We start from the raw sequence: 20,029 nt of genomic DNA on the forward strand, positions 1-20,029 counted from the left end.
TCTTGTAAGGGCACACCTCTGCCCAGGGCAGTTGTGGTCGCCGTCGCTCGGGTAGAATGAGCCAGCAGTCCAACCGGGGGCTCCTTCCTAGCCAAGGAGAAGCAAGCCTGGATACACAGGATGATCCACCGGGAGATGGCCCTCTTGTGCACCGCTTTCCCCTTCTTAGCGCCCACGTAACCAACAAAGAGTTGGTCATCCACCCGGAACTGGCGTGTGCGATCCAAATAGAATGAGAGCGCACGTTTTGGGTCCAGACGGTGGAGCCGCTCTTCCTCTTTAGAGGGATGCGGTGGCGGGAAGAAGGTTGGCAAGGTGATAGACTGCCCGATGTGAAAGGCCGTGACAACCTTGGGCAGGAAAGAAGGTTTGGTACGAAGCACCACTTTGTCCGGATGGACAGAAAGGAAAGGTGGAGTACAAGAAAGAGCCTGGAGCTCACTCACTCTCCTGGCAGAGGTGATGGCAACCAGGAAAGCAGTCTTCAACGTCAGAAGGCGAAGAGGACAGTTGTGAAGTGGCTCAAAGGGAGCGCACATCAGGAATGTTAAAACCAGGTTCAAGTCCCACTGAGGCATCACAAACGGAACAGGAGGAAACGTGTGAGTGATGCCCTTAAGAAATCTGTTAACAATAGGGGACTTGAACAAAGAAGGCTGATCAGGTAGCCTGAGAAAGGCTGAAAGGGCAGAAAGGTAGCCCTTGATAGTGCCCAGAGCAGAGCCCTGCTGGGCAAGAGAAAGAAGGAAGAGAAGAACCTCAGAAAGAGGGGCAGAAAGTGGATCCACAGCCTTTGCTGTGCACCATGCCACAAATCTGTTCCACCTGCAGGTGTATACCGACTTTGTGGAGGGACGCCTGGCTGCCAGAATGATGTTACAGACTTCAGGAGGCAAGTCAAATGGCCTCAACTGTCGCCGCTCAATCTCCAAGCATGGAGGTGGAGACTGGACAGGTTCGGGTGGAGGACCGTCCCCTGCTGCTGCGACAGAAGGTCCTCCTGAAGAGGCAGACGAACCGGGGGATCGACTGACATACTGAGTAGCTCGGGATACCAGTACCTTCGTGCCCAGTCCGGAGCCACAAGGATGACTTGGGCCCGGTCGCGCTTGATCTTCTTCAGCACTCTGGGCAGAAGTGGTATAGGCTGAAAGGCGTACAACAGACCGCAACTCCACTCGATACGAAAAGCGTCTCCGAGCGAGTGCCGCCTTGGAAATTCCAACGCGCAGAACTGATGACATTGCGCGTTCTCTTCGGTGGCGAATAGATCTAACCAAGGCTCTCCCAATTGCTGAAAGAGGCCTTGCGCCACGTCCGAGTTCAGACGCCATTCGTGATCCATCATGCACCGACGGCTGAGCTCGTCCGCCCTGGCGTTCAGAGAACCTGCCAGGTGTTGAGCCACCAGGGTCACGCCCTGGCGTTCCAGCCATTGCCAAAGGCGAAGAGCCTCTTGACAAAGGATCCACGACCCCACCCCGCCTTGTTTGTTGCAGTACCACATGGCGGTGGTGTTGTCCGTGAACACCTGCACTACACTCCCCCGGACAGAGGGGAGGAATGCCTTCAGCGCTAGACGAATCGCCCTGATCTCCAACAGGTTGATGTGGAGCCGGGTCTCCGCCGGAGACCAGAGGCCTCTGATCTTCACCTCTCCCATGTGGCCTCCCCAGCCCTGGAGGGACGCGTCCGTCACAACTACGTGCTCCGGTTGGGGAAGGGAGAGGGATCTGCCGCTGACCCAATCGCGGTCCATAAGCCACCACTGCAGCTGTCTCGCAGTGCCCTCCGAGATCAGGACGTGGTCGGATAGGTTGCCCTGATGATGGGCCCACTGAAACTTCAGGTCCCACTGCAGAGCCCGCATCCGCCACCTGGCGTGATGCACCAGTAGGATGCAGGAGGCCATCAGCCCCAGAAGCCGCAGCGTCAACCTGACCGAAACCCGGGATAACGGCTGAAAGATGGGAATCAAAGCCTGAATATCCCAGACCCGCTGTTCGGGCGGATAAACCCGAAACCTCGCCGAGTCCAGAACCGCTCCGATGAAGAGGAGCTTCTGAGAGGGACACAGGTGTGACTTCGGCACATTGATGGAGAACCCCAGCTGGTGCAGGAGGTCTGCCGTCGTCTGGAGGTGGCTGACGACTGTCTGGGGCGAGCCCGCCTTCAACAACCAGTCGTCGAGGTAGGGGAAGACTGAAACCCCTAACCTGCACAGATGAGCTGCGACCACCGCCATCACCTTCGTGAACACCCGTGGGGCGCTTGTAAGGCCGAAGGGGAGCACGGTAAACTGAAAGTGCTCGTGGCCCACCATGAACCGCAGGTAGCGCCGGTGGGCAGGCAGGACGGGGATATGAAAATAAGCGTCCTGCAAGTCCAACGCTACCATCCAGTCTCCTGGGTCCAGGGCAGCCAGGACCTGAGCCAGTGTCAGCATCTTGAACTTCTCCTTCCGGAGGAAGCCGTTGACGTCCCGTAGGTCCAAGATAGGGCGTAGGCCCCCTTTGCCCTTCTTGGGTACCAGAAAGTAGTGGGAGTAGCAACCACACCCTACTTCTGGCCCAGGAACACGCTCGATGGCCCCCTTGGCCAAGAGGGCCGTAACTTCCTCCCGCAGAAGTTGCAAGTGATCCCCCGATACACGGTGGTTCTGCGGTGGCATGGCTGGAGAAGTCGCCTCGAAGGGGAGGGAGTAGCCCCTTCGGACGATTTGCAGCACCCACCTGTCCGACGTGACAGTGCGCCAGTGAAGGTGGTGATGGCGAACCCTGCCTCCCACTGGCGTCACATGGGCCTGAAAGCACGGACTAGGAGGGTTTAGAGGCGGATGCTGCGGGGGAAGGTGTGGACTGACCTCGCCGCTGCCCCCGACCACCAGGACGGCGGTTCCCACGGCCGCCACCGCGTTGGGTATTGCCCTACGGTGCGTGGCTGGCGGCACGTGTGGGCGCACCCCTTCCGTGGCCACGAAAGGAGTGATAGGCAGCCGATTGCTGGCGCTGGCCCGAGAGGCCTAAGGACTTGGCCGTAGCCCTGGAGTCCTTAAAACGCTCAAGCGCATGGTCTGCCTTGTCGCCAAAGAGGCGACGGCCATCGAACGGCATGTCCATAAGCGTGCTCTGGACATCTGCCGAGAAGTTGGCGGACCTCAGCCAGGCGTGGCGTCTGACCGCCACCGTCGTTGCCATCGCTCTACCCAGCGAGTCAGTGGTATCCAGCCCACACCGGATGGAATATTTGGCTGCATCCCGGCCCTCCACAAGGGCTTGGCCGAGTTTGGCCCGTACCTCCAACGGACACTCTGGCAGCACTTCCGCGACCTTATCCCACACAGAGTGGGTGTAACGTCCCAAGAGGCAGGCGGTGTTAGAAGACCGCAGGCCGAGGCTAATAGAGGAGAAGATCTTCTTCCCATACTGGTCATACCTCTTGGATTCCCGGTCCGGGGGTGCGGACGGGAGTGCGCTCTGGGAATTGGAGGCCTGGATTGTAGGAGAGTAGGGTCTGCAATCCTATGATCACCCAGATTTTTGCTTTTTGCTTCACTGGTTTACGACTTTCCCTGGCTGTGGGCCTGCTAATCAGACCCACAGCCTAGCTGTTCTCTCTATTCCAAATTGTACCCAGGTACTGAATTGGCACTGGGCCCTCTCAAGTCCCTGTACCCAGGGCTGAGGTGCACCCAGAAGTCTCCCAGGGGCTGCAGCATGTATTATGCCACCCCTGGGCTGACTAACTAAATCAGACACAACTGGCTGCTTGACAGCTAGGGCAGAGTGGTGTACTCACCCTCTGCTATAGATATAGTATTCCTATATCTAAACCTATATGGACACACAGATCTCCTATCAGTCACTCCTATGGCAGGCCTTAACAATCCTGAAGGCAGGGTGCTTGGAATCGTGTGAGATGGTGCTCTGGCATGAGCTGAGCCTGTCTGCGGCTTTCGGGATCCATCCCTTAGCCATTTCCATGATATCGCATACCATATACTCTTAAGTGCATTATAATCCTCGCGGTTATATGCCAACTCTGGTATCGTTTTATCAAAACATGTCGAGTAAGGTGTCATACGAATTGGAATACTAACCCCTCGCCAATACTGGCGACGTGGTTAGCATTCCACCCTTCTAGAGGGACACGACATGTATGTAACCTGTAACGCCGGTTAAAGTTAGACAGAGCCTTAGCTCCACAAAATGGATGCTGCCACCGAGACACAAGTCTGCCCTCCTGTTGCTGGGAGTCCTCCCAGAGCAGGAGGCAAGGACAAAGGGTTTCCTGCCAGGGGCGGTGCCAGCACCGTCCCAGACAGGATTTTGTGTATCCTAGGTAGGCAGGGCTTTAGAGGAAGGTGACTGCAAGTGGCACCCCGGTGCTCAATATTGAATATGCTACTTACCAGTATGCATCTGTTCTTGGCATGTAGGGCTGCTAACATTCATATCTTAGCATTAGATCGCCGCCTAGTGTTGGGTCCGGATGATCGCACATTGTTGTCCTGGAAGAGTGTTCGAAGTATCACGAGATAGGTGGCTCCTCCCCTGGACTACAGTGCGCATGGGCATCGACTCCATCCCCAGATTGTTTTTAGCCATTGTGGCAAAGATGGAGTTTAACAGTGAAAGTGATGGCCATGCTAGAGATAAAATGTAAGAAAAGTCTGCAGCCGCTACGGGCGCCGGGGAGGAGGGCGGGCGATATGAATGTTAGCAGCCCTACATGCCAATGCATACTGGTAAGTAGCATATTCAGTTCGAGGCATGTGGGCTGCTAAATTCATATCTGTAGCATAGAATATATAGCAGTCCCTCCATTAACGGCGGCCGCCCGTGCCAGCTGCAGAAGTCTGAAAAAGTGTTTTAAGAACAGCCTGTCCTACAGCTGCCTGCTGTTTGGAATGCACATCTACACAGTAATGTTTGGTAAACGTATGTGGTGTAGACCATGTGGCTGCCCTACAAATGTCTTCCAAAGAAATGTTACCCAGGAATGCCATGGAGGCCCCCAACTTGCGTGTGGAGTGTGCCCTGGGGGGGGACCGTTAAAGTGCGCTTAGCCTTCTGATAGCAAATCTGAATACACTTAACGATCCACCTGGCTATTCCTGCTTTGGAAATGGGGTTGCCTTTGTGCTGGGCTGCGAAGGCAACAAAGAGTTGCTGTGTCTTTCTAAAAGGTTGTGTTCTGTCAATGTAGTACATAAGCGCTCTTTTGACATCAAGCGTATGGAGCATCCTTTCTGCTACCGTTTCTGGGTTGGGAAAGAATGCGGGCAGTTCGATAGTTTGATTGACATGAAACTGCGACACCACCTTAGGGAGAAATTTGGGGTTAGTGCGCAGCACCACCCTGTTTGAATGAATTTGTATAAATGGCTCTTGGATGGTGAGCGCCTGTAGCTCACTAACACGTCTACGAGACGTTATGGCAATGAGAAAAGCCACTTTCCATGTGAGGAACTGAAGCTCACATGAATGCAGAGGTTCAAATGGGGGACCCATCAATCTGGTGAGCACCACATTGAGGTTCCACACAGGAGCTGGCGGGGTCCTGGGAGGGATGACCCGCTTCAGCCCTTCCAGGAATGCTTTAATGGCAGGCACCCTGAAGACAGAGAGATGCTGCCTGTTTTGGAGATAAGCCGCTATGGCGGATAAGTGTATCCGAATGGAAGCGTATGCTAGATTGCATTTGTAAAGATGCAACAGATAGCAGATGATATTAGGAATGGATGCATCGAGCGGGTTGATAGCGTGCTCTGTACAGTAGACGACAAACCGCTTCCATTTCGCTGCATAGCAAGCTCTGGTAGTGGGCTTCCTTGCCTCCCGGATGATGTCCATGCATTCAGGGGGCAAATCAAGGTAGCCAAACTCTAAGACCTCAGGAGCCAGATCGCCAGATTGAGCTGCTGCGGATCTAGATGCTGAATGTCGCCACGGTTCTGCGTTAAGAGCCGGGGTGTGAGGTGCAGTCTTTGATGCGGTACCACGGAGAGTTCGAGGAACGTGGTGTACCACGGTTGTCGCGCCCACGTTGGAGCAACTAGGATGAGCGTCAGCGAGTGTTGCTTGAGCTTTCTTGCCACTAGCGGAATGAGAGGCGCTGGGGGAAAAGCGTACGCAAATCTGCCTGACCAGTTCATCCATATCGCATTGCCCTGCGATAGAGGGTGAGGGAACCTGGCGGCAAAGCTTTGGCATTTTGCGTTTTCCTCCGTGGCAAACAGGTCTATCTCTGGATGACCCCACTGCTGGAAGTAAGGGCGGAGTACTGATGGATGTAACTCCCACTCGTGCATCTGGTGGCTGTACCTGCTGAGCAGATCCGCCATCTGATTGTCCGTGCCCGGGAGGTGTTCCGCCATGAGGAAAATGTTCCTCTGAATGGCCCACTTCCACATGCTCTGAGCCAGATGAGACAACTGTGGAGAATGCGTACCTCCCTGCTTTTGAATGTAGTACATGGCTGTCATGTTGTCCGTCCGGATCAACACGACTTTGTTGCACAGATGTACTATGAAGGACTTGAGTGCCATGAAGATTGCCATCAGCTCCAAGTAGTTGATGTGCATCTTCCTTTGTTGCGTTGTTCATAGACCCTGCAGCGTATAGTGGAGCACATGAGCCCCCCATCCCAGGAGAGATGCGTCCGTTGATAGTGTAATCTGTGGCACAGGCTCCTGGAACGGTCGGCCCTTGCAAAGGTTGTGTGGATTCCACCAATGCAGAGAGCTGTATGCCCGACACGTCACCAACACTAGGTCGTTTAGTTGTCCTTGAGCCTGAGTCCACTGATGCGCTAAGCATTCTTGGAGCGGACGCATATGGAGTCTCGCGTGCGGGAGTATGCAGATGCAGGAGGCCATCATGCCTATCAACTGCATGAACACTCTCGCTGGGAGCGAGTGTTGTGGTCTGAACTTTTGGATCAGCGCCTGGATGTTGTTGTGCTGTGTTTGGCTGAGCTGTGGCAGCCAGAGTATTGATCGTCGCGCCTAAATACTGCCGCACATGGGCTGGCTGGAGGTGTGACTTCGGGTAGGTCAGTGTAAATCCTAAACTGTGAAGGAGGTGAATGGTGTGGGGATGGTCGGGGGGCAGTGACAGGGAGTCACTGTTTGTTTGCGGCAGAGGTACGGGAACTGTTGTTGCCTCTGCCTCTACCCTTGGCACGGTTTCCTCTGTATCCACCTCTGCCCTGCTTGCTGTAGAAGGATTGTGCACCACTTTTATTGAATGGCGTCTGCTGCGACATGTGCCCTCTGTTAACGCCGCGATTGCCTGAGCGACGAAAAGTGTTCCCTCTAAATTGTTGCGACTGGAGAGCTCCCATGGACTTGGCAGTCTCGGTATCTTTTTTGATCTTCTCTAGGGTGGTGTCCACCTCTGGGCGAAACAACCTGTCTGGATTAACGGGTTGGTTGAGGATAGTAGTTTGGATCTCTGGCTTGAATCCCGAGATGCGGAGCCATGCCTGACGTCTCAGCATCACACTGGTGTTGATCGCCCTCACTGCTGTGTCCGCAACATCTAGCGCACACTTTATAGCAGCGTTGGAGATGAGCTTCCCCTCCTGTATAAGCATTTCAGCTCCCTCTTTAAACTGGTCTGGGAGGTGTTGTAATAGCTGCTCTAGGGTGTCGTAGTGCGCCCTATCTTATCTGGCCAACAGAGCCTGCGTGTTTGAGATGCGCCATATGTTGGCCGCCTGAGCCGCTACCCGCTTCCCAGACGCCTCCAGCACTTTTGACTCTTTTTCCGGGGGAGGAGCTTCACCCGTCGTTTGGGAGTTTGCCCTCTTGCGGGCATTAGAGACCACCAAAGAGTCCAAAGGCAACTGGCCCCGTATGTAAGTGGGGTCGCCAGGTGCCGGTCTGTATTTCTTCTCAATGCGTGGATTTACCACCCGGGATCTTGTGGGTTCCTTGAAAATGTCTGCCGCATGCTTAAGGACCCCTTTCAACATGGTTTTTTCAGCAGTAGAGAAAGTGTCAAAAAGGAAGTCCACGTCAGCATGCATCTCCACTTTATGGTTTGTAGCCGCTCTTTCGATTAAGGCATTAAATGCCGCAGAGTCCTCAGTGGGGGACGGCTTTACGTTATAGACCTGTGGATCCTGGACCGTCTGCTGGTCCCCTTGATCACCAGTATCCATCCATGATTCCTGCTGTTCATCAGGCTCTGTATGAGCAGGGAAGTTGTACTCCTCATCTTGGTCCCCTCCATCCCCATCTGAGTATGTGGGTGAAGGTGTGGCACTCCGCCTATGCTGAGGAAGAATCTGCTCCACCAGAACGGGTGCGTCTGCTGCAGGCTTTTTACGTTTCAGAGGAATGGTAAAGGACTGCAAAGGTTGCGAAGTAATCTTCCTCTTGTAGAGCGTGAGTTTGCCGGTGTCGGCATCGATGAAATGCTCAGACCGTTCTTCAACCAAAGGTTGTCGAGGACCCACGGACCCAGCCGGTGGAGTGGACGTCGACATGGTGTCTTTGGGCACCGACCGCGGTGCAAAGGCCTTCGGCGCCACCTTAGGCGGCAACGTGTAGACGAGTGGTGCCGATGAGTTTTTCGGTGCGTCTTGTAGCTTCGGCGTGGAAGGAGTCTTCGGTTCCGATGCTGAAGCCTTGATCTTAAGGCGCTTGAGGGAGTCCGAGACCTGCTTCGTAAAGGAAGCGGACGGTTTCGTCGATCCGACTGATGTCCGTGGTCCGCCCCCTGGGGAAGACCCGAGCGTGGCTGACTTGAGTTTGTCCGGTCGAGGAGCACTCGTGACTGGTGCGCTTCGATCACTGTCCATTACCGTAGACGTCGATGCGGATGGCTTCGGATCGATCGGCTTTCCTTTAGGGGTCACGGCCCCAGACCTCGGCTCTGCGGCCTTCACCGACTTCGCGTCAACGGGCCCCTTGGTCTTCGTCGCGACAGACTTGCCCGATGCAGGCTCGGCAGTCTTCTTGGGTGTCGGCTTGTCTCCCTTGGTAGACTCCGACCCGATGGGCTTCTTCGAGCTAGGCTCGGCAACCACCTTCGGCACCTTAGCGTGGTCTGCAGCTTGCGCCTGTTTGTTGGCCCCTGAAGACGACGGCGTCGGCACCGGAGCGGACGTCTTCGGTTTCGATGGCGTGTCGGCCATCTTTGTTTTCACCGGTACCGAGGGTTTCGGTTTCGTTTTCAGTAATGGCGGCTCCGCAGAGGTGTCCGTAGCCGAGCCGGAAGGCAGGGCCGTGGATCGAGGTGGAAGGTCGTGGGTAAGGCCGCGTGGCGATCCCGTGACCTGAGCCTTTGTAAGAGTACGAACGGGGCATAGCTCATCCTCCGAGCTATCTTCCATGGCCCCATATGCTTCATCGTCGTCCCCTACCTTCGACGATTTCTTCAATGTCGGGACTGTGGTCGTCAGCTCCGTCTCCGGACTCGACCTCCATCGGGGTAGGGGAAATCTGCAGATGACGCACTTGTTAGTCTTCCGCGGGGTCGTCAAAGATGTCCACCGGTGCTGGAGCCGATCGCTGGGCCTCAAGGCGCACCACGCGCCGAAGCTTGATCGTCTCCTTCGATCGAAATCTGGAACAGGCCATACAGTTGGCCTCGTCGTGGTCCGGCGATAGGCACTTGTTGCACACAGGATGGACGTCAATGTGTGGGTACTTGGATCCACACACGGGACATTTCTTGAAAGGACTCCGTTCCATGCCGTCGAAGTCTTGCTGCGTCGACTAGGCCCCGATCACCGAAGAGACTCACGACCCCCCGGATATCCTACTCCACGAGCCGGAAGATAGACGGGACTGAACGCGAACAATACCGACGGCGCCAAAAGGCCTTTTGGCCTTGAAAGAGAACTTTTACGATTCCGAACAGGAGACGTCGAAATCACATCCGAACCCAATGGCGGAAAAAACCAATCTGGGGATGGAGTCGATGCCCATGCGCACTGTAGTCCAGGGGAGGAGCCACCTATCTCGTGATACTTCGAAGACTCTTCCAGGACAACAATGTGCAATCATCCGGACCCAACACTAGGCGGCGATCTATGCTACAGATATGAATTTAGCAGCCCACATGCCTCGAACACCATTAGTTACTTATATACGTTCCCCTCAGTCTAAAGTATCAAAGAAGTTCACATACTTTTAAGTCATTATCTTTTTAACATCCCACACAAGCTTAGAGATGTGAAAGTGTGGAGGACCTGATGGCAGGAGCTATGAGAGGTTTTCTATGTCCAGAAAATGACAATGTAGCCGTGCCATAGGATTAACAATGTCTGAAAACCAGACCTAGCTGAACCAGTGTAGTCATCATAACCATCCTGCAACTGAACTCCTGTTGAATTTGCATTCCACCCTTAACATAGGTAAGAGACGAAACACATGCAGAACCTCTAACTTTGCTATTTCCGTGTCTATTCACCGTTCTATATAGATCAACTACTGATAAATATGCATCTTCAAATTTTAGAATCTAAACACAATTGGTTCTGAGACGTTGATGTCATGCTTTTAAATCTTGGATTCAAATTACATACTTTTAATTAACGCAATATACCATTCATAGAAAATACAACAACAGGAAACCCAAGATACGATTAGTGCATTAATGCGTAAGAGGTACTTGCTTAGAGACCTGAGTCTACAGTTTAATTACAGTGCATACAAGATACATGCAGGTGCTATTAAATGTGTGAAAATGCATGCCATTCGTGATGCAAGAGGTAAGAAACGTCATGTTTACAAGTGATGGCAATTTGAATGGCAATAAACGGATCCCCAGCAAAGTGCAAAATAGTGCAGAAAGTGTCCACACGGACTCCTACCATATACACAGTTACTCCATACTTATAGAAAGAAAAACAAAGCACAAAATAGAGAAAGACAAGATGAATAACTAGACGATAAAGGACAAGTAAATAGACTGTGGAAAGCAATAAAAAAGGTGTGTATTTTATATTAACAAGGTAACACTATTCCACTTTCAGTTCCTATCATTCTAATTTCTCCCACTAGTGTTTATTTCTAGTGTGTGTAGTTTCATTTTGGGAATTTGGGTTACCTAAAGTTCAATCCCTGGGACATCTAGAGTTCTACTTCAAAAGCTGAGGTTGTTGTACTCAACTCCTAATTAGAATTTCAGTGCTACTAGTGTTCCATATTGCAGGTTTCACTTGTAGTCTAGCTTTGGAACAATACCATACCTGAAAAGTCCGAATTCTACAATAATGGGGTAAGTACTTTTTTTTAATGCCATTTGAACATACGGTCTGGTCTAAGACCTATGGCTACAAGGACTTCGTGTGCTGCAGCCTTAGAGTCAGGTCAAAGTTCCACTATGCCAGATCTATTCTGAAAAAACAGCATGGAAGTGGGTTGTTCCACAAAAACACATCCAATAGTTTTAGAGTGGACCTAAAAATGGGTGACTGCAGTTTTAAATTAGACCCTTTTAAAAGATGTGTATTGACAGCCATATCATGACCTGAACACAGTGAATGCTGCTTTATTTTAAAGCCACCAATGGACAGCATCTGTGCCTGCTTTAAGATTCTGATCTAGTCAGGTTCTCAATTGGAGTTTTTTTTATCAATCTATTTATAAATCTAGGAGTAATCTTAAGTGTTTAGAAATATGTGATCGTTGAACGAAATCCTTGCTGTAGACACAGGCCTGATAAAGATAAGACATACTACTGAAGATCAAACTTGTATAATTTTTCAATGTTGTGTGCAAACTACGAGGTGCAATGTTTCAAATCTTACCAGACAGTGAAGTAGATGGTGTGATGGAAGCCACAGGAATTGGAGGCATGGATGAGCTGGAAAACGAGACATAATTTCCACCACTTCCCAAGTTGCCACCACTGCTGCCTCCCGAAGCACCACTGCTGATGACAATGCCTCCGCTGCTGATGCTGTTGCTGCTGCTGCTACTACCGCTGCCACCAGCTCCAACCGCTCCACCGCTACCACCTGCACCGCTGCCTACACTGGCACTCGTGATGGGAGGTGCTGCTGAGGTCACTGGTGAGGTCTTCTCTGGCACACTGGGTGAATTCTCCCATGCTTTCCTCGCTGACTCCATCTGATACAAGAAAAGTAAAGGTTGATTTGTGTTTTGCTTGTTGTACAGATCAAATTCATAAGAATGTCTTGAGTCCTGAAATTTCATAAAAACACAAACCAAAGGATTGGTACCGGAAAGAGACCTCATGTTTTTAACTATTCTTTTAATTCACTCGCAAATGTGAGAGGGGCTTGGGAACATGCAGGTTGCCTTAGTTTAATCAATTTGCTTGCAAATTTCACGTCTGCACCTCGAAACTAGAATAGCATATACATATTCAGCACAATTCTGTGGGCAAAAGAAAGTGATCTGCTATTTGTATTGTATACATTGGACATACAGATTAAAACAAACTAAGACAAAGCAAGCACATATGCTAATCTAACCAATTTTTTCTACCATAGTCAAATACTGAAGAGGCCACTAAATAACTTAAGCACTGCCTAAGCCAGATCAAAAGACCAAAGGTTAAATGAAAGATCTTCAGTCTCAACAGAAACTACAAATCAAGGGCAGCTGTAACAGGGAGAACCGTGTCTCCCACTTTGTTGTAGTACAACAAAGAGACGTTACTTCACAGTCTTAATTACATCTCTAAATCACCAATGAAGATTATTCAAAGATGGCCTAGACATCTTTACAATTCTAAAATGATCAGTCTTCTATTACAGGTTTTTTGCTGTAGGCTTGGATGCAACAGGCACACAAACTACGCGCACATTTCATCTGTTTCAAACACAAAATAATTTACTTTAGCACAGAGGTCCTTATATCAAAATGACAAAAAAGTCAACCATGGCAAAAAAGATGCTTCTATTGCTCGTAGAGAGCTAGGCATGCGCCTCAAATTAATTCATTACTCCTCAAAAGTACAAAACAATTCCAAACCTCTTCTATGCCTCGCTCTAACTACTTGACATCTGATACACTAACTAACATCAGCTACCAAGGCAAGAAAGATGGCACTTTCTCACACAACCCCCCCCCCCCCCCCTAAACGAAAGGTGATGAGACTAACCTTGCCCTGGGGAGTCTTCATTGTCTAAGTGGAAGAACCTGGAAAGTCCATCTGCTTTGGCATGGGCAGTCCCTGGTCGGTGTTCCACTTCAAAGTCCATACCCTGTAGGTAGATGGGCCATCTCAGTAGTTTTGGATTTTCCTCTTTCATTTGCATTACCCATCTGAGAGGTCTATGGTCAGTTTGAACCAGGAAGTGAGTCCCAAACACTAGTAGGGCCTCACCTTCTTCAGGGACCAAACCACAGCAAATGCCTCCCTCTCAATGGCACTCAAACGCTGCTCTCTGGGGAGTAGCCTCCTGCTTATGAAAGCAACAGGTTGGTCTTGGCCTTCCTCATTGATCTGGGGGAGGACTGCTCCTATTGCCAGCTCTGAGGCATCAGTCTGCACTAGGAACTGTTTGGAGTAGTCTGGGGCTTTTAGAATGGGTGCTGAGCACATTGCTTCTTTCAGGGTGTCAAAAGCCTTTTGGCAGCTAACAGTCCAGTTCACTTTCTTGGGCATTTTATTGGAGGGGAGTTCTGTGAGGGGAGTCACAATAGACCCATAACCTTTCACAAACTTTCTGTAATATCCAGTCAAGCCAAGGAATGCCCTGACTTAAGTCAGGGTGGTTGGAGCTGCCCAGTCCAGGATGCTCTGAATCTTGGCCTGTAAGGGTTGGACTTGGCCAAGGTGGCCCAAGTACACTACAGTGCCCTGCCCTATCTGGCATTTGGATGCCTTGATAGTCAGTCCTGCAGATTGCAGGGCTTGCAGAACCTTCCCAAGGTGGATCAGGTGATCCTGCCATGTGGAGTTAAAGACAGCAATATCATCAAGATAGGCTGCACTGACGGATTCCAACCCAGTCAGGACTTGATTCACCAACCTCTGGAAGGTGGCAGGGGCATTCTGTAACCCAAAAGGCATCACAGTTAACTGATAGTGCCCATCAGGGGTGGAGAATGCTGTTTTCTCTTTGGCTCCTGGGGCCATGCCAATTTGCCAGTACCCTGCAGTCAAGTCAAAGGTGCTTAGAAATGTGGCTGCCCCTAGTTTGTCTATCAACTCATCTGCTCTTGGAATGGGATGAGCATCTGTCTTGGTGACAGAGATGAGCCCGCTATAGTCCCCACAGAACCTCATCTCTCTCTTTCCACCCTGTTGATGAGGTTTGGGGACTAGGACCACTGGGCTGGCCCAGGGGCTTTCAGAGGGTTCAATCACCCCTAGCTCCAGCATCTTGCTGACTTTAGCTTTGATGCTTTCCTTGACTTGGTCTGATTGTCGATAGATCTTGTTTTTGACAGGGTTACTGTCACCAGTGTCCACATCATGGGTACACCAGCTGGTCAGACCAGGGGTCAAGGAAAAGATGCTAGCAAACTGCTGCAAGACTTGCTGGCAGTCAGCCTGCTGTTGGGGAGTGAGGGTGTCTGAAAAGACTACTCCATCCACTGACCCATCTTTTGGGCTGGTAGAGAGGAGATCAGGGAGGGGTTCACTCTCTGCTTCCTGTTCCTCATCAGTCACCATCAGCATGGTGAGGTCAGCCCTGACATTGTAGAGTTTGAGGCGGTTCATATGGATAACCCTTTTGGATGTCCTGCTGGTGCCCATGTCCACTAAGTCACCTCACTCTTTTTCTAGGATAGGGTAAGGGCTACTCCATTTGTCTTGGAGAGCCCTTGGTGCCACTGGCTCCAAAACCCACACCTGTTGCCCAGGTTGAAATTCAACCATGGCAGCTTTTTGGTCATACCAGTGCTTCTGCAGCTCCTGGCTGACCTCAAGATTCTTGGATGCCTTATCCATGTTCTCAGCCATTCTGGACCTTAGGCCAAGCACATAGTCCACAATGTCCTGTTTGGGTTCTTGGAGAGGCCTCCCCCAACCCTCCTTTACAAGACAAAGTGGTCCCCTTACAGGATGACCAAACAGAAGGTCAAGGGGTGAAAACCCCACTCCCTTCTGTGGCACTTCCCTATAAGCGAAAAGCAGGCATGGCAACAGGACATCCCATCTCCTTTAGAGTTTTTCAGGGAGCCCCATGATCATACCTTTCAATGTCTTGTTGAACTTTTCTACAAGACCATTGGTTTGTGGGTGGTATGGAGTAGTGAACTTGTACTGCACCCCATACTCCTTCCACATGTGTTTCAGGTAAGCAGACATGAAGTTGGTACTTCTGTCTGAAACCACCTTCTTAGGAATCCCTACCCTGGTGAAGACACCTAGGATGGCCTTGGCTACTGCAGGAGCTTTAGTCACCCTAAGGGGAATAGCCTCAGGGTACCTAGTAGCATGATCCACTACTACTAGAATTAATTTGTTCCCTGAGGCTGTGGGAGGTTCCAGTAGACCCACAATGTCCATGCCTACCCTTTCAAAGGGCACCCCCACCACTGGCAGTGGTATCAGGGGGGCCTTTGGATTGCCACCAATCTTGCCACTGGCTTGACAGGTAACACAGGCGCTCACAAACTCCTTCACTTTTTGGTTCATCTGGGGCCAGTAAAAGTGGCTAACTAGCCTTTCCCAAGTTTTGGTTTGCCCCAGGTGTCCAGTTAGGGGGGTGTCATGAGCCAAAGTTAGGAGGAACTCCCTGTACTTCTGTGGCACTCCCACTCTCCTGGTAGCTCCAGGATTGGGGTTTCTTGCCTCAGCATACAGTAACCCTCATCCCAATAAGCTCTGTGGGTACCACTGACATCTCCCTTGGCTTCTGCAGCTGCTTGCTGCCTCAGGCTTTCAAAAGTGGGGTAGTCTCGCTGGCCCTGGCACAGGTCCTCCCTAGTGGGTTCTCCCGGGCCCAGGAGTCCAGCCTGGTAAGGCTCAAGCTCCATAGGCTCAGTTCCCTCTAGGGTTTCCAAGTCCTCTCCCTGAGGAGAGGGGTCCTGAGAGGCTGGCTGTGTAGAAGCTGGTTCCCCAGTCTCCTTGCCTTTTCTCTTAGTTGGTTGGGCTATACTTTCAGGCTCCAACCTTACTTATTCGCCCTTCTTTTTGCTTTGTGCTCTGGTTTGGACACACACCAGTCTAGGGATACCCAGCATGGCTGCAGTTACTTGCTCAACTTCAGCCCAGGCTTAGGTCTCCAGGTCATTTCCAAGCAGACAGTCAGCTGGCAATTGTGGTGAGATCACTACCAGTTTCAGGCCAGTAACCTCCCCCATCCTAATGTTACCATAGCTAGGGGGCGTTGGTTGGTAATGCTGTCAGCATTGGTGACTGGGTAAGTTTTCATAACCAGGTATTGCTCTGGGGAAACCAGCTTTTCCCCTTACCATAGTGATGCTGGCACATGTATCCCTCAGGGCTTCTACTCTGGTTCCATTGATGGAGGGGTATTGCATATATTTGTTACAGTTGGTTGGCCACCCAGCCACACTGGCAGCCTCCATATTCCCCAAGCAGACTAGACTAGCTTGAGTGTATTCCCAGATTTGCTCTGGGCACTCCTCTGATCCCATCTGTAGAGTTACTGTCCCTGGAGTAGCTGGAATGTGTGCCTTAGGGTCTTTGCTGTAGGGGCAGTTCTTGTCTACAGTTAAATGTCCCAACTTCTTACAGTTGTTACAATAGGCCTTGTTAGGATCAAAGTTTCTTCCCCTATAGGGCTGAGGCACATAGGGAGTAGATTGGTACCCACCCACCTGAACAGGTTTTTTGGGCCCTTTGGAAGACTCAGACTTTTTATCTTGGGGATTCTCACCACCTTTCCCCTGGGGGGTTTTGTGACAACCTTCTTTTGGTCACCCCCAGTGGCTGTCCTTGTCACCCTAGTCTTGACCCAGTGGTCTGCCTTCTTTCCCAATTCTTGGGGAGAAATTAGACCTAGGTCTACCAAATGCTGATGTAACTTTTCATTTGTGCAATTACTCAAAATGTGTTCCTTCATAAACAAATTATACAGTCCAGTAAAGTCATGCACATTGTGTCCAGTTAACCAACCATCCAGTGTCTTTACTGAGTAGGCTACAAAATCTATCCAGGATTGGGTCTGGGTTTTGTGAGCCCCCTGAACCTAATTCTGTACTCCTCAGTGGTGAGTCCAAATCCCTAAATCAGAGTCTTCTTCATGAGATCATAGGACCCTGCATCTGGCCAAGAGAGGGTCAGAAGTCTGTCTCTGCAGTTACCAGAGAACAGTTCCCACAGGAGTGCCCCCCAGATCGGTTTCTTTAGCTGTCTGATATCACAAGCCCTCTCAAAGGCTGTGAACCACTTGGTGATGTTATCACCTTCATCAAATTTAGGGACAATCCCTTTGGGGATTTTAGGGTCATAAGATTGCTCTCTACCCTTGTCATTGGTATTGCTGCCACCGGAGATGGGGGCTAGGCCCATCTCTTTTCTTTCTTTTTCTAGAGCCAGGAGCCTGGTCTCTAGGTCTAATCTCTTGGTCAACTTTGCTAGGAAGCTGTCCTCTTCACTGGGGCTTTCCCCAATGTGTTCCCTGGGGACTAGTCCACCTGTGTGGTTCCTAGGCTCCCAGAGGTTGATTCTTGGAGTCAGGGGTACAGGGACCCCCCCCCTCCCTAGGAATGATGGGGGGATTATCAGTGTCATCCTCCTCATCCACTCCTTCCTCTGGGTGGGTGTCACCCTGCTCAGAGGGGTGGTCTTTTGCATACTCAGCCAGGAGCTCTTGGAGCTTTTGTTTGGTTGGATGCAGACCTACAGTTATTTTCTTTACTTTGCATAGGGCCTTCAATTCCTTGAAGTCCAGGTGCAAGTAAGGTCTGAGGTCGCGTTCCTCCACCATGTTTGTGTTATCTTCACTAACAGCTGGGTTCTGTTGAGACATTCTAACCTGATAGTTCTAACCCTCTACCCTGGCTTGTAGTGACTTATTTTCACAAAATTCTAATGGGATTTAAGCACGGCCCTATCAGATTTTTTGTATTTTCGGAAAAGACCAATTTCAGAATTTTAAAGGCTATTTATGAGTTCTGTCGTGTGATCAGATGGTAACCAAGTAGTCCAACAAATGCAAGTTTGTATCCCACAGCTTATCCACCAATGTGAGAAAGTGGTTCTATATATACTGGACAATAAGGCAGTCCAGTGTGTAAAGAGTCAACAAACTCCAAAGGAATAACAGAGGTTAAAGTCAGAACTGACCTTACTCTCCAAAGTGGTAGCTTGGTCGAGCAGTAAGGCAGTACCAGAGGACAGTGTAAAGCATTTGTTGTACACACTCAGTCAGCAAAAGGTTTCACACACTCAAGAACTGAACTAAAGGCCAATTGTTATTATATCCTCAGATATAGTTGTTTTATTTTTAGAACCAACAGTTCTAAAAATATACTTTGAGATACGAGTACTCTCATGTAAATACTTTGCAGAGGAGCAATACGTTTGTACACACAATTACAGGATAGCTAATAAGCAATTCAGTTCTGAAACACTTTAGCATTGAGCTCAATGGGTTTGTCATAGGAAAGTACAGTTGATTACTTTATGGATTACTTTGGTAGTTCCAGGACTAGATCCCAGATTCAGTCCTGGGGTCTAAGCTGAAGCCAGATTAGCAAAAAACGTTTTAGTTACTGTGATGAATTTTCCTGAATATAAAGCGGTTTTAAAAGTTCACACTTGGAAACTTTTCAAGATGATTCTGACAATGTTATCCAATGGGAGGAAATTCAGGTTACGGGTAAAGTACGATCGCGTTACTTTTGTAACCCAGCACTAGTCTCCTAGGGCCAGCACTGGGGGCTTAACTCAACACAGGTAGGTAATTGCGTTTCAGTATTTCGTACGATTTTTAAAGAATATTTGCAGTTTTCAAAAGTAGATACTTAGAAGAAATTTCATAGAAAAGCAGACAATGGGTTCCTATGGAGAAAATACAGGTTACTAGTAAACCCGCTAGGGATTACTTTTGCAGTTCAGTACTGGCTGAAAGGTACAGCACTGGCTTATCCCCTGATCACAGGTGAGTATTTTCGAATTCGGATTTTGGCTGATTTTATAGGAATATTTTCAGTTTTCAAAACTTCACACTTAGAAACTTTTCGAGTCAAAAAATGGGTCAATGTTATCCAATGGCAGGTAAGTGAATTACCGGTTTCCAGGTGAGTACTTGATTAGTGAAGTTAGGGTTCTGGGCGTAGACTCAGGGGTCCCCCAGGGTCAGGTGAGTACATTTAGTTCAGTCCCAGCAGCACAGGGGCGGCCGGGTGCAGAGGTAGGTAGGCCCAATGTTATCCAAAGAGGGAAAGGGGGCCTTCGGTTGGTGGCTGCTGGCTAGCAGGCCACACTGCTCTGGGAGCTGGGCTCCTGGTCACTTGCTCTGGGCAAGGGGGGAAGTAGGATAAGGCAAAGAGGTCACAGCCAGCGGCACTCGGGCGGCTGGGTGCAGGGTGCTTTTGAGCCGTCGGGCGCTCAATGTTATCCAATGAGGATCTTGAAAAAGGAACAAAGGCTGCAGGCTCGGGGCGGTGACTCTCCAGGGCGACCAGCACTTCAAGAGGTAAGTTGGGATCTTGGAGCATGGGTAGGTACCCCAAAGGGAGGCACAGGGGGCCGCCGGGGTCTTTGGGAGTTGGAAAAGCTTACCCTCCGCTGGTCGCGGTTGGGGGGGCCCCTGGTTCTGAGTAAGCAGGCGTCGGCTGGATCGTCAAGGAGGGTCTTTGGGCACTGGAATTCGGGTCCCAGTCGCCGGGGGGACGTCCTCGTGGTCTTGGTTCGAGGTGGCCCGGCCCGGGCTCGGCTGGTGCAGAGTGGGCTGGTCCGGAGCTTCCCCAGGTAGGTTGTTGCAGCAGAGCCTCTGCTGATGGGAGTCCCAATCTTCGAGAGGGTAAAGGAGGCAGGTCCTCTGGGTGTCCCAAGGTTGCTGTCCGCGGAGGTCGCCGGGATTAGGCAGGAGCAGGTTCCAGGAACAACAGGCCGGTAGGGCTGGGGCCAAGTCAGTTGTTATTGTCCTGTTAGCAGCTGCGCGGCTTCTT

General features: G+C 50.7%; 1 protein-coding gene across 3 annotated transcripts in view; it reads right to left on the reverse strand.

Moving 5' to 3' along the window:
• The window catches only part of PRRC2C (proline rich coiled-coil 2C), a 1,522,187-nt gene that overhangs the window by 487,854 nt on the left and 1,014,304 nt on the right, over positions 1-20,029 (reverse strand). For all 3 annotated transcript variants that reach the window (XM_078642844.1, XM_078642853.1, XM_078642862.1), the window contains one exon: positions 11,770-12,091. In XM_078642844.1, coding sequence (XP_078498970.1) covers positions 11,770-12,091 — 322 coding nt within the window. The remainder of the gene's footprint in view (positions 1-11,769; positions 12,092-20,029) is intronic.

Source organism: Lissotriton helveticus, chromosome 1_1 (assembly GCF_964261635.1).
Source record: "Lissotriton helveticus chromosome 1_1, aLisHel1.1, whole genome shotgun sequence".
NCBI classification, from domain to species: Eukaryota; Metazoa; Chordata; class Amphibia; order Caudata; family Salamandridae; genus Lissotriton; species Lissotriton helveticus.